General features: G+C 34.5%; 1 protein-coding gene across 1 annotated transcript in view; it reads right to left on the minus strand.

Moving 5' to 3' along the window:
• The window catches only part of LOC113231721 (trypsin alpha-like), a 21,423-nt gene extending 7,138 nt beyond the window's left edge, over nt 1-14,285 (minus strand). The window contains exons 1-4 of the mRNA XM_026466204.1: nt 14,231-14,285; nt 13,554-13,642; nt 9,567-9,688; nt 3,856-4,012 (exon numbers count right to left, since the gene is read on the minus strand). Of these exons, the coding sequence (XP_026321989.1) occupies nt 3,856-4,012; nt 9,567-9,688; nt 13,554-13,642; nt 14,231-14,270 (408 nt within the window). The 5' untranslated portion in view covers nt 14,271-14,285. The remainder of the gene's footprint in view (nt 1-3,855; nt 4,013-9,566; nt 9,689-13,553; nt 13,643-14,230) is intronic.
• Nucleotides 14,286-16,018: the final 1,733 nt, after the last annotated feature.

Genomic DNA, 16,018 nt, shown 5'->3' on the forward strand with positions numbered 1-16,018 from the left:
TGTTTTATGTGAACGAGTCATTATGATACTTTATCATTCCATTTCACACTGGTGTTGGTGAATAGAAGACATGAACATTTATGGAGTCGCTGTACATAATTAAATAAGTGTCACTAGTCGTTCAATTAATAATGCATCTTTTCAAAATTGTATATTTACTTATTTTTTTATGATGTCAAGTAATGGGACGAATAAATCTGAGAGGCACAACCACTGCGCTCGTCACCCTGAGACGTAAGTTGACAAGTCCCATGTACCTGTAAGTTCACCAGCACCCGTACCCTTCAAAACCGGAACACAGTAATGCCACAGACTTAATAGTTAATAGTTACGTAACGCTCACATTATCGTAGTAGAAATAAGTGAGATATATAAGCAAGGTATGTATATAACGTTAGACTCGAAGGCGAAATCACTTCATTGAGCGAAAAAAAAGTCCACAAGTGAGCTCTTTAAAATATCCATAACACGTTATTCGTGTCATGGCCCTTATATAAACAGCCAGAATGCGTTGTGACTAAATAAAAAATATACGAAATTCGCGTCGTGGCTGTCATGTTATTTGACCACAATCTGTAATTACTAAAACATATAGCAAGAAACGGCCGGCTTGTTATTTTAGCCTAAAATTGTGGCAGTAATATTGATTTTGTATCATCAAAACCATTGTACTCGTCTTTATCAAAAGATTTGTAGATATCCTTGACTCATTTATTTGTAAAAACTGGTTTCACTATCTATATTAAAAAGTATACGGCTTTTTGACTTACAAAAATGATGCTTCGAGAATAACAGATAAGGTAAAAATAACTTTGAGTAAGGAATCTATGAAATTACTTGCGGCGGGTACGGCCAGCAACTATAAGCACGAGATAATGCAGAAATCGACAATTGATCTCTTCAGTGCAGTCATATAGAATAAAACAGAAAAATCAGCGAAAACATAACTTCAAATTGTATACTTTTAACTCGTGAAACATTTGTCAAAATAGACTATTTACTACTAAATAGACTACTTTAGTAGCAGTAGAGCTCCTTGTGAAAGAGTTTGTCCGGGGAAACACTGCCACCTTACCTATTTCTGCCGCCAAGCAGTAATGTCAGCCTTACTGTGTTCCGATTTTGAAGGGTAAGGGTGCTGGAGAAATTACAGGCACATGGGACTTATTAACTTATGTCTCAGGGTGATGGGCGTAGAGGCAGTGCCCCTCAGATCTTTGCGACTTAAAGCTCTCAGTGGCACTGCAACTGGACAGGCGTTTAGCTTACCATCAGGCGCACAACTTATCCATCCCGTCACTTGACATTATAAAAAAAAAAGACTTTTATTTGTGCAATATATTTTAAGGTTTCAATTGTTACATTCAACAGAATTCTAATTTTAATTTTGCTATGTCTATGCATCTTGGTACTTGGTGTAACGGGCTGGTGTCCGCAACTCGACGACAACGCGCCTATTTTGCGTGTGGTATGTCTATGCATATTAACTGCCTCTGTGGCCGAACGGTTACCATGCCGGACTGCCACACAGATGTCCCGGGTTCGATTGTGGCCTACGAGTGGTGTATGTGTACGTCCCTGGCACCCGCGATACAGGGTATCCCTATTGCGGGGCTATGAATGTGTGTGTGCGTTATTTATGTATTAACGAACCACTACACTTAAGAGCGTTTTAGTTAGGAAACATTTCTTTTGATCTAAAATCGCGTATATTTATTTTTGGAACAATCCAACGTTACGATTTTTTTATTAATAATTTTGGCTTGGATACATGGACTTTGAGCCATGTCTTCGTTAAATTATGTTTCTGTAAATATGGCCGCCACAAAGAGGATAGGCTATTTGAAGCGGTGTGCTTGGATTGACTCGGGATTCCTTAGAACGGGCCGATACGAGTTTTTAGTTCGAGATTCGTATAATTTCGCGTTTTAATCTTCGATTAAGGCACAATAGTACTATACCACTTTAAACTAGATTTCACAAAATAATTGAAAGTCAAAATAAAAACGACACTTTTCAGAGCCAACGTTACGAGTTCTTCCGAGTCTCATAATCATGGTAATGAGCCCGAAATGTTTGTTGTTTGAAAAAAAAAACGGTTTTAGATCCGATAAAATACTTTTCTTTGCCAATTTGTTACAATCGCCAAAACCTAAGAACTCAAAGTGTTTAAGTTCTTTCAAATTCTGCAACATAGAAAAAACGTTCCTTCAGCTCATACCTGCGTCTGTAGCAGGTTGAAATCCTGTCAGATCGAAGGAATTTTGCTTTGTGTTCAATCTTTGTATTAATAATTACAACAAACTTGTCGAGTAAATTCACCAAAAGTAAATTAATATTATAGTAGCAATACATCATGATTTACAGTAAAACGAATATTGTCAGCTGTACTTTATTCCAATATTTGTCAAAAAGTTTCTACTTATAGTAATCCCACAGACATATATCTAAATAGACGCCGCAAGTGTACCTACTCTGCGTGCCCAATGCAAGCTACAAACGCTTAGTTGCCGCTGCTGTGCTTCAGAACGCGCCCTCACGTTATCGTAGTTAAACATCAGTCGAAAACGCGAACATTACCTAATTGTGCCATTAGAACCTGCAAGAATACCACAGCCGTGTGAAGAGAACTAAACACGGCCGTTTCCTTCCACAGTTATGTAATTTTCTTTAGTAGGCCATGAATAACGAGCTATACTTTCGTATAATGCATTCAGTTTCGTGGTACTGCCCCTTCCATATGTTTTTGGTCAACACAGGCTTGTGATGCAACACAGTTCTCGATTCTTAACGATTTAGGAAACAAAGGAATGATAATTCTTAAAACCTCGAAAAGTGTAAAAATATTCTATAAATTTCTCATAGATGGCGCTACGACTAAAAAGTCGTTGAAAAAAAAAACAAATACAAAGGTACGACGCAAGCACATAGAAAGATTCGTGAGGTCCGCTGGTTCGTTCCGTGGCTTAGTTGGTATTGCATCTGACTCGGTAAGCTAGAAGACGTCGGTTCGAATCCGGCCGGATCGAAGGATTTGTTTCTGAGTGTTCGATCTTTGTATTAATAATTATAAAAAACTAGTGGAATAATTTCACAAAAAATTATTGAATATCAATTCAATAAAAATTTAAAATACAGTGAATAGCGACATCTCTCGCTAGGGCTGGTAACTCTAAAGATATCTAACTGGGTGATAAAACTTTCATAGATTTCTCATAGATGGCGCTACGATTAAAAAGTCGTTAAAAAAACCAAATACAAAGATACGACGCAAGCACGTAGAAAGATTCCTGAGGTCCGCTGGTTCGTTCCGTGGCTTAGTTGGTATAGCGTCTGGCACGGTAAGCTAGAATTCGTCGGTTCGAATCCGGCCGGATCGAAGGATTTTTTCTGAGTGTTCGATCTTTATATTAATAATTATAACAAACTACTGGAATAATTTCACAAAAAATAATTGAATATCAATTCAATAAAAATTTAAAATATTCTATTAAGTTTGCCGATGTTTTTTTTAGTTTTCCGAAGCAACTTCTTTTTTAAAGCACGTATTAATAAAGGACTTCATTATCTTATTCTGGTATTGTTTAACTATATTAATATTTCACGGCTTCTTTTAATCAACAAATGAAAAATCATTGTTAAATGTCATTGTTAAAATCAATCATACGTGCTGTGTCCGCGTCTTCGACTTAATCAATCGCTTTAGTGCCGAAGGAGGTTTCCCATCACTACATGGCGCTTATGACGTCATCGAAGGTACAAAAAATGTAGCACGCTTGGTTTTCATACAGATCGCGACACTTACGGTGTCTATTTAGATATTATGTCTGTGGGTATTCCGAATTTTGTACTTACCGTGACTATTGCGATATCATTCAAACGAGACCAATAAATGAAATTATCGGGTATCGAGAAGTTCGCAACGGGCCTTACTCTATCTGGTGTCGTCTCATTGAAAAATCTAGCTCCAGCAAAAACTTGATATGCCTGTGCTATTATCATTTGCGGTGTTCTGAAAATAAAAATAACATCATAGATTACGTATACATATTGTTAGACAGATAACGCAAATTATTAGTAAAGTCACGGAATGTAAAGTGTTGTCAGTATCCAGAGATAAGATTTATTATGTTTCTATACTAATTCAATTATTGCTTTTTTTTATAATATCAAGTGACGGGACGAACAAGTCGTACGCCTGATGGTAGGCTACAAGCTTGTCCGTGACAGTTGCAGTGCCACACAGAGCTTTAAATCCCAAAGATCTGAGGGGCACTGCCACTGAGTCCGACACCCTGGGACATAAGTTCACAAGTACCATGTGCCTGTAATTTCACCAGCATACTTACCCTTCGAAACCGAAACACAGTATACATACTTTTTTGTTATATTTGTTTATTTACGGCAACCACCAAATCTCATGCTTAATTAACTTTAAGTTTAATGAATTTCACGATGTATTACAAAGCAAAATTCTTGCGATCGGACAGGACTTGAACTTGCGTCTGTATGCCATCCAGAGAAAGTTGTTTTTACGACTTTTTTCAGAGAAATCTATGAAATATTAGTGATATACTTAATTCATTCAAACTTGGAATATGCAACATAAATGGTTTAGTGCTAACGTATTTCTCAGTTAAGTTTGCCACAACATGCAACAATCGAACAGAAACAAATTAAAAAAAAATATTGTCGAGGGACAAGTTCCCCACTTCTTGATCGAATTTATTATAAGTATGTCGATTATAGATTTAAATGTAAGTATTATTTTATTTGTGAATTAAAAAAAATCTCGGTATATATATTTAAATACCTAAATTGTTCATAATTGGTATTAATTTATCTACTAAATCTAATTATAAATGTAGTCTTAGGTTTTAGGTTATTTTTTGACCACTACTTAGCTATTATGATTTTTTTTATTAAATTTCACAATGTTTCACCACGTTATATATTTATATATTTTTTGTATAATAACTCCATTAATTTGTTATAATTATTTTTAGTAGCAGTAGAGCTCCTTGTGAAACAGTTCGTCCAGGGAAGTACTGCCACCATACCTATTTCTGCCGCCAAGCAGTAATTGTCAGCATTCGGTTTTAAAGGGTGCGGGTGCTGGTGAAATTACAGGTACATGGGACTTGTCAACTTATGTCTAAGAGTGACGGACGCATTGGCAGTGCCCCTCAGACTTTTGCGCTTTAAAGCTCTGAGTGGCACTGCAACTGTTATGTGTATAGCTTACTACCAGGCGTACGACTAAAACGTAGACGTAAAAGGTACCAATGTTCCTACGACGATGTGAACAACGCTACCTCTAAAGTAGTTGATTGGTTTGCTGTTAATAACCTACTTCTTAATGAGAAAAAAACAAATTGTGTGAAATTTACATTACCCAATGTTAGAGAGACGGTTACAAACATTGTAGTTAGAAACGAAAAATTGAATCTTGTGGATACAGTTGTGTTTCTAGGTACATATAAGTAAGTTATCAAAACGGCTCGGCTTTGCAGTGTACGCGATTAGAAAAATAAGGAAACTTTCAGACGTAGAAACCGCTAAATTGGTTTACTTCAGCTACTTTCACAGTCTAATGACATACGGCATTTTGCTTTGGGGTAATGCCGCCGATATCAATAGAATCTTTGTCCTGCAAAAACGTGCAGTTAGAGCAATTTACAATCTGGGCCCCAAAGTATCTTTGAGAGATAAGTTTAAGGAAATTAACATTCTTACACTAGCCTCACAGTACATTTATGAAAATGTAATTTATGTTAAAAGGAATAGTAATTTCTTTATGAAAAATATTGACAGACATAACATTAATACCAGGAATAAAAATAAACTAGCTTTTCTTGACAGTCGTCTTCACAAAGTCAAAAAATCATTTAAGGGACAATGTGGAAACGCTTCTATAACAAGATTCCGGTTGATATACAAAATTTGCCTTTCACGAGGTTTAAAACTATAGTGAAACAAAAACTTTATACTAAAGGTTATTATACAACTTCTGCGTACTTGGATGACAAAAATCCGTGGTAGTAACCCGTTTAGCTCATGGAGGTAGTCTCCATGTCTGATGTCTCAAATAAAAAAAAATATTGTAAATGTTATTTACAAAGAGCAACCCCTAGAGTTTCTTGCTCATTCTTCTCAGGGGAATCTGCCTTACGAATGAGCGATAGAGTTTAACCCATTTGCGCCCGCCGTGCCCAATCGAGGACACTACTTTGAGTACCCGTAATTTTTTTATATTACTATTAATACTCATTACAAAAGTGTATATGTAAAGTAAAATAGTGGATCTTAATTTTATTATTTAAAAAAATTGTTTAGAATTAAATAAAAGTGGTTTGACTGTTCCTTTTGTGGGGTTAACTTACGCACACGTGAAACGCTAAAGTTAGTTGTTTTTCCTGTATGTTATTACCAACAATTTATTTCTTTTTTTACATATATTATTGAAATGTATTCGTATACTATAAAATAAAAATTATATAATTGAGTTAAATAGTGTTTTGACAACTTCAGACGGTGGTATATAACGGTGTCCCCAATTGGGGCCATTGGGCGCTTATGGGGTAGTTTATTAGTTTTTCATCTATAAGTAATTTTCAACGAAATAATGACACAACAGGTATTTGGCAGCCACAATTATTACTATGGGCTTCAGAAAGCTATTGAAGCTGTAATGGATGAGAGAGACCATGATGTGGAGATAGATTTAGGGGGCATTTCCCCTGGAACTGAGGGCGCTCACCAATGTAGAAGTACTATTCTTATGTAACAAGATCTAATAATCTACGGCAAACTGGTTATCGAACAACTGAAACTGTCTGCAAAGGAAAAACTAAGAAATATCTACTTGACCAGATTTGTAATACACATGTAGAGTAAAACCGTGCCAATTTTGACTATCGATTTTACCCAATCAACCAAATTCTGTTTTTTCCATGGCTTGACAATAGTATTTGCACGATGAGCTCTGATTATGATAATGTCCTTTCTCTGGTGAAAGTAAAAAGATAAAGCACTGTGAATAAACAGAAAGCTGACGTGGGTATCCTGCGTGATTTCAAACGTACCAGCAGGATAAATCAAGCTGACCAATCTTTTTGTATCGCACTGCCATTCGAGGCAAAAACTGGTGGTGTGTTTTGTTCCACTACAAGCTGCACCTAGCACTAGCTAATACATGGCGTTTACACCTCCTGATCAATAATACGAAGCTAGATCAGCTACATCAGTTAAATGGTTACATCACGTCACTATTGGAGAAACAAATACTCAAAGTTTACATCCAGCAGCTTCTTTGGTGCTAAATCTACAGAACATTGGTGTTGATCACTACGCTCAGAAGTTGGCTTAACAGTTACGATGTGCAAAAATAGCTGTTGAGCCACAAATAAGTGCGTTGGCAATATAAAAAATGCGTCAAGTCTTTGTGCACCGACAAATACTGTTACAAATTTTTTGACACCGCTTGAGCCCATTGTCCCCATTTGAGGACGGCATTTTTTTTCATACAAAATAAAATAAAATCTTTTTTTTCTTCATAATTTTCTCATAACTAGGCTATTTTGTAAAGGTTCATAATAAAATTTTACTATTTTTAACGCTAATTTGTATTTGGGCGTTAATGGGTTAACCATTGTGACGATTTCAAGTGTAATAATGCTTACCTATGAAATAAAGATTGTTTTGAATTTGAATTTGACTTGTTCGTCATGTCACTGATGATATGATATGATGATGAATGATATAAAAAAAAATACAAAGATCGAACACCAAGAAAAATTCTTTCGACCCGGCAGGACTTGAACCTGCGATCGCGCTGTACGGCGTTGAAAACCGAAAAAAAAATCATACAAAAGTATTTGTATAACAGACACATGCAAGAATTTCGTCGACGACGACGACGTTTACCAAATGGCGCTCTTATATCAAACGACGTAAACTCCGTTCAAAACGTTTACACTGTACAGGGTGTCTCATGACTATGCGATAGTCGGGGACAGTACTTTAAAATTACAGACAGGATGTTTTGCTTTATGAAGACATTGTTTTATTTTTAAAAGTATTTAATTTTGCATTCAAAGACTTTTAAAAACTTGCTTTTCTGCACCTGGGAATCGAACCGACTAAATGTGAAAATATCCATTGTTTTTACCAAAAAAGGTAGATTTTCACGATTATACTCCGTCCAACCATTTATTTAACTTTTAACAGCTCAAATTCTAACCCATTAGTGATGTCCTAATGCGTTTCTGATTCGATTTTTTATAACAATCGATTTTATTCACGAAGAAGTTTTAATCGTGAATGTGAGCGTTTCAAAAAAGAAGATTTTGTCTGATTGGAATTGTGATTATGCATTTGAAAATTTGTGTACACAAGAATTAATAATTAATGTTAATGAGATTCCAAGTGATGATTCCCGTTCATATGGAGAAGAATCCGACGCATCATTATAATAAACAATAAGAATTTATTATAATTATTTATAATTTATTTCATTTCATTATAATTTATCAGACAGGTACCTAAATTTGGCAACTCGAATAATTTTCGTTAAATAATCTGTTGACTCGATAAATATCGGAGCTAAAGAGCACGTCGCTTCACTAAAATTAAAATATAAAAGAGTCCAGGAAGTATTGGATTGTTGTCTATGGTTGTATGTCAATAATTACGGAACTTCAGAGGCATGCCTATGTCAAAAGTTAAATAAATGGTTGGATGGAGTATAATTCCTTTTAAGTAATATAATATCTTAAAGGAATTATACTTATTAAAATTATATTTTTTTAATTTAAGTTTAGTTATACGATTTATTAAAAAAACACTAGAAACTCACAATGTATCTACGATATTTCCAATCAATTGTACAAATATTCAAAACGTGATTAATGTTCTTGTATTCAAATTCTCAATCTTTTATATGTTCGTTAATCATACATTATCTTATCTAATTTTCAAGAATATTTGAAATAATACGCCACATTTCCGTTTTTAACTTGTGCACATAGAATATTAAATTGCTTATTTATTAGTAAATAATTTATATATTATCAGAAAAAGAAATCTACTAGTGTTAGATCTGAAGATTTCTCCGGCTATCTAGTCGGTACGTGTGTACCCAGTAAGGAAAACAATGATTAAGATTTTAGGCTGTTCTCCAGTTATTATGAGCCTTTAGCATTTATAGTATTATAATTCATTTTCCTAAACTTAGATGTAAAACTTCATGGTTGTCCATTAATTTAAGATACTATGTTACTTAAAAGGAATTACTCTATTTGACTCTTTCGATCGCAATCATAAATACAGGATTTATTCACATTTGGCCGGTTCGATTCCCAGGTGAGGCAAGCAACTTTTAAAAATCGTTGAATGCAGTATTACATAATTTTAAAAAGATAATAATGTCTATTAGAAGCAAAACATATTATATATAAAGATTTTCCCTCCGTGTCGCAAAACCGTGGAACAGCCTGTATATATAGCTTCTGGACCTAACTTAAAAGTGTAATAAATAAAAAATAAAAAATGGTGTAAACAAGCACCCATTAACGACATCATGGAGACAAGAAGCAGCGGTAAGAGAGTGCTGACGGGTGAATAGTACTCCGCCACATCTGTGACCACGCAGTGGCTGCGTCGCCTCACTCGTCAATTGTAATGATGCCTGAAAAATGATTAACCATTAATATGAATTCTTATCCATGATTATAGCCACAAACGACCATGAGAGTCATAAAATAACGCAATCTATGTGAAACTATGTATATGCGAAATTTTATAACTCTCCCATTTAAGCATAAAATAGTTAGAAATTTTATAACTCTCCCATTTAAACATAAAATAGTAGATTATGTGACTGTTAGATAATGAAAAGCATGAAAATACGAGTGTGGGTTTATGATATTTATATTCATAAAAACATCACACGAGTGTTTTAATGCCTAATTGTGTACAGTCACATACACTGCTTTATCTATACACATATTATAAGCCCTCTATGATGTCGTATTCCTGAAGGTTCCTGAACCGCATGTTATGATTGGCCAAATGGCGGCAAATAAAAACTTTTCCCATGCATGTCACACAAACGTAGATTTTTTTATGTCATATACAAACTAGAGTCGGCCCCAACTATCATATCGTTCGATATCAAGCTTAGAGGATGGAAAAAAATAAAGGAAAGGAGCTGCCCTATCTATGGAATAAACGTTCCTTCCTACCTAAACCAAAAATGTCCTCCGCAAATGGTGGATTTGGTGTTGTGTACCATCATCATAGATAAGTCAATATCGACATTCAAATGTATGGCTTGAATGTTGAAACTGTTTTTTATGTTTGCAAATTTATATAGTTGACTGTAATCAAAGTATGATTAATACAAGGTTAGGTTAGGCTTTTATTACTAAGTACGTAATGAGCGTACGTTTTAATCAAAATTAATTACAAAGTTATTTACCAATAAATGTTACGATGGAATTGCATTATCATGTAATCTAGTTACATACAAAGTTCTATTAAAATTTGACTTCAAAATGGAGCGAATAAACGAAGATGGTATTTGATCCAATGTTTATGTTCGGCAATCCTATAATTTCCAACCAATCTTTCTTTCTTTTTTCATTTGTAGGTAAACTTTAAAAATAATAATAATGCAATAATAAAGACGTCGTACTGAATTGTTTTAATAACAGAATATCGATAATATATCTGCTTTCTACAACAACACCATCTCAGAATAATCGTTATCAACAATCATCAGAATATACTAACAAACAGGCAAACAGGTAATTTAACATTCGGTTGATTTCCGATTTTCTACTGCCGCACCCTTTAATGCTGCAGCGATGCATTTTAATCAATACTTAATTGTTCTCACTGTCAATATTTTTGTATATTTCGTTACAATGCATGCGAATAATTCAATAAAACATTTGGCCAAACATAGGTTTTGACAATTGATGTACTTCCCTTTGACAACCGGAAACGGTTATCAAAGGGTACTCCAAAAATGGTATAATGAGAACAGTTGGCATTTAAGATGACGTTACGTATTTTCGATTCCCGTGTTTGACATAAATAAATGTAGTGCTATCTCTTTTGGCTCTAATATTTTTTCTATGTTTTCAACGTCTAAATGCATCATATACATATAACGTCTGATTTATATATGTCAATATAACATGTCCTTTGGTTTCCATAATCTAAGATATCAAGTAACGTGTGAAACTTGTCAAAATTGTTTGCTATTGACATTCCATTTCGAAGAAAACTTCATCTCGACTGATTGATTAGAAATGAGATCGAATCAAATTGGTTTGCTTTTCAGAGATGTTCGAAATTTGAATGTAATACTATTGAATTCGAATTTGATGTTATTATGCAATAATCACACTTTCATTGATAAGAAATTTGTTCTAACAAAACAGTTTATCTTAATGCTGGCTGTAATTTGCGGTTTTTGAACACATTATAGAGGGTTTATGATGTGTGTATAGATAAAAGTAATAGTCTCATTTCTTTTGTAGAATCATAACATAATAATAAGACAAGTATGAAAATTTCACACAAGCGTAGTAGCGTGGCTTGTATGTGAGCCCTCCCGCCGCGTTCCGTGTACAGACACACACATTCGTATAATGGTACAGATACACACGCTAGTTAATAACATGCTAATAAGCATGCTCATGAGCATAACTGAAATGAGCATGCTCTTAAACTGTTCACATTTCCAAAAAATAAGCATGCTAATTCTAAGCATACTACTAAAAAATAAGCATGCTACTGAATAAGAGCTAAAGAGTCACCATAGTTTCATTAAAGCCATATACCCTCTGGACAGGGAAACTAACCAGTCTCGAATAAGTCTCTGGAAGAAGAGATACCCAACGGCATTACTCATCCCGCTATCGGAGTACCTCCCTCCTGGGCATGATCTACCTTGTCAAACTTGGAAGTCTCTAAATAGGCTGCGGACCCAAGTCGGCCGAAGCAACTTTTATTTTTTATACTTTTATTTGAGTGAATGGAAAGAAAATCCGTAGATTTATTATTAATTTCCGTTTTCCGTAGGCAAGTCCAAAATTCCATTGATGTACGGATAAATCCTAAGCAACCCCCATACGCATCTACGGATAAATAATAAGCAAACGCGTTCACACTTGCTAATATAGCGCACCCCATCACCCCGCATTACAGCTAGCATGCTCGAAAATCAACAGTCGGTGGATTTTCAAGCATGCTACTAATGAGCATGCAAATTTCTAGCAACGTACGTTCACACACGCTACTGGGTAACATGTTCTCGAAAATAGCACGTGAGCATGCTATGTAATAAGCATGTCTAAGTGTACCAAAGCGCTAGTCGTCACACATGCCATTTATTATTATGCGAATGTGCGGAATGTGTGCGTCCGTACACGGCGCGGGGCGGGTAAGACACATATATGACGCGCTGCTACGTTTGTATAGAGCAGGGTTGTTGCGAATATCAGCATCCGCATCCGCATCCGCGGATAATCTGCATAAATTAAAATATCTGCATCCACATCATTACGCATACGCATTAATCGGTGCCGATATTCATTGCGGATGTTCGAATCGTGACATAACCTAAAAGGCACGATGGAATAATTTACAATCCTTCCAGAAACAGACCGTAAACCGAAAAAGCTCAGCTGTTGTTTTTTTAACCGACTTCATAAAAAGGAGAAGGTTCTCAATTCGACTGTATATTTTTTTTGTATGTATATTACGCGATAACTCTTTTTGTTTTTATTTGGCATTTATTTTTTGATGATTCTTTTTTGCTGCAAAGAGGGAACGTCAGATGTGGTCCCATTTAATTTGAAGAAAGTATTTCACCTCTAGGGTAACAAACTAGGGGATGAATGACTTTTGAAGTCGGTTTTTTTAGTACTTTGTACTGATGTACCATTAAATAACTCAGCTGTTGTTTTTAAAATAAATAAATAAATTTTCAATGATCAAAGTAGTTTTAGTAGTAGTTTTGTTATAAATGTCACAAAATCATTGAAGAACCTAGTAAGAAACTAGAAAGCTTTTTTATGTAGATATATTCAATAAGGATGTACATTTTTCGTGTTTTTTTTAAATACCTTCACTAGCATTCAATAGCATCCATCGATAATAGCATCCAATAGCACCGATAAAAAACATGCGTTAGCAATAACCCTGATACTGAGTTACCATACTTGTTATACTTATTTACACTACGGTTAAAAACCTCCGTCTTAAAAAGTTTTTCTTTTCCAAATATGGCCTTATTACACCAAGGGTGTGAACTTTGTTAATGAGGATAAAAACTGATTTTTTTTCTACAAAAAAATGTGTTATTGTATTATAAGTTAGTTCACACTTTTCATTACATGATTACAAATATTTTTTTTATCAACTAACTAACAATCCTGCGTTTAAATTTACTGGTAAAAAAGTATCTCTTTAAATAAATTTGTCTTTTAGTGAGTTACGGCGTTATTTATTATCATGTCATAATCAAAACGTTTAATCACCGCATATGGAAAATCGTTACTCCCGGCGACACCACCGTTAATAATCCTGGATATTCCTGAATTCTCGTCTACTGGAACAGCACCTGAGTCTGAAATAGCATGTAATATGTCAAATTTGTTTTTTGGACGTGGAGACTAATTTGTCAATTTATTTACCAATTAATATCTATATTTAACGATAAAGTGTCACATAATTGGTACTTCACATGAAGTAACACGTGATATCAACGAAATGAAGCTATACAAGGCAGTTAAATTAATTGCGTTATACGGCAAGGGGGATGATTTCACCCAATTAATACAAACCTCTTTACTAAAAGAGCCCATACGACCAAAATACAAGGAGGTGATTTTTTTTTCGCGATTCCAGAGGTATTACCATCGGAAAAGTCGTTTTAGTAGAGGAAATCGCCCCTCTTCCGGTAAAACGCAATTATGTATCCTTTATACCAATAATGTATTCAATATAATGTCTGTTATATTAATTTATAAATTGCAGTAATACAATTACCAACGAAATTGTCAACCCATAATGAATAATGGATTGACAATTTGGTTAATATAAATTATATAATAAAACAATTACATATCGCTTATTTGGGTTTATAAAAAAAAGATATTTAATAAATTATTTATTTGTTAAAACCTCTAAAAATTAAGGGTTGTCAAATACTTACAGCAAACAGCTAACGCCAAGATAAAAGCAATTTTCTCCATTATTCACGAATAAAGTAAAACTACAAATGAACACAGTTCACCTATCACCCAGTGTTCGAAATATTACACTGACAAGTGTAAATACCTTGGTATCACAAAAAATATCTAATCTATTCGATATGTTTATCGATTTATGTTATAATGCGAACAGGACGTTAGGGTACTTGACAGAAAATTTTGGTATTGCTTCATCAAGTTACACAAATATGTAATAGCACCGAATTTGAAATTCATTTTTTCAATTTCTCATCATCAACAACGGTAATAAATCAGTAGTATGCGATATTCTGTCTTTTAGCTCAAAAATATTATGCAGATTGCGCCATTAGCGATGCAATACACACGTATTGCCGTTTCTTTCGTACTCCTGATTGTTGTTAGTCTGTAACTGAACCTTCAATTAATTTCAATTTTGATTTCACCATCAATACATGTCTATGTATCGATATATATATATATATATATATATATATATGATCGTAATTTATTTATTTTCTCCACAAACATAACAGTTATATTATTACCAAAATATAACAAAAAAATATATTTAAATTTTGTTTCAAAGACACTGTTAACTAATCTGTGTCAAAGCTTGTAATATACGAGCCCTGGAGTCGGGCTCGACCTGCGGCGCGTGGTCGGGTTCAGTTTACGGGGTGTGCTCATGCTCTTCGGTGGTACAGCAATTAGTACTATGAGCGTGTAGCGGACCCGTTACACCAGTAACCCACAAGCGCTTGATGAGGAGGTTGATTCCCGATTTGGGCCAATTTAAGAAACGAACATTCCTAAGTTAACCAACTTAGGAATTTCGAACATTTTTTACTTCCCGCGGAAATTGACCAGGGTGTACCTCATTGAAATGTACAAATATTCCCTCCATATATTATAGTTTTTGCAGGCCGATGACTGCAGGCAAGCTGGCTGATCACTCTTTCATATTTTCCATATTCAGGTCCTCTCATATTTGATGATGATATAAATGTATAATATATATATTTCGTGAATACCTCTTTAGCTTCATGTTTAGTGAGTAGTAATTTTAATTTATTATTGAAGACGTTATAAATGTGACTTATAAGTTGCCTTTATAACGTCTTCAATAAAAAAATTCGTCTTGAAAGTAGAAGAATATTAAGTGCAAACGAAGTCCTATCGAGATAGGTCTTCGATTGCTAGAGGTAGAAGAGATTTTTGAAAGGGCATTGATTCCAATTAGCAGATACAACTGTCGTACAGATAGAGTTGAGTTGTAATACATAATAAAAGTCGGAATTTGAAAAAAATCATCAAGCAATCTTCAAGAGGTTTTTTCAAGCTCCTTCCGATATGATTAAATGATATTCCACTTATCACAGCCAATGATGGCGTGGTAGGAAAGAGTGGAAAAAAGTGCACTTGTCCCCACCAGGGGGAACAGCTTAGTAGGGACTAGTGGAATAGGCCGATTAATAAGGTGATTTCTAGCTACCCCAAGACGTAATTCACTATGTTGGAATACTTATTATTTTGTAGAAAGATGCATAATTTCATTTTTCAGATATCTTATTTGTACAACACAAAGAACGTTACTGACGTAACCGAAAATTCAACGTGTCACGTGTTTAGGATATTGACAATTAATAACATAAACACGCGTCACGTGTACATATTAATATTGATAAATAAAAGGTAATACGCAGACATTGTACTAGCGTCAGACATACAATTCCTAAAGATTTGCTGTCAACGATATGTCTTAGATGTTT

This window comes from Hyposmocoma kahamanoa, unplaced genomic scaffold (genome assembly GCF_003589595.1).
Source record: "Hyposmocoma kahamanoa isolate Upper Pololo Valley unplaced genomic scaffold, ASM358959v1 66, whole genome shotgun sequence".
Classification (NCBI taxonomy): domain Eukaryota; kingdom Metazoa; phylum Arthropoda; class Insecta; order Lepidoptera; family Cosmopterigidae; genus Hyposmocoma; species Hyposmocoma kahamanoa.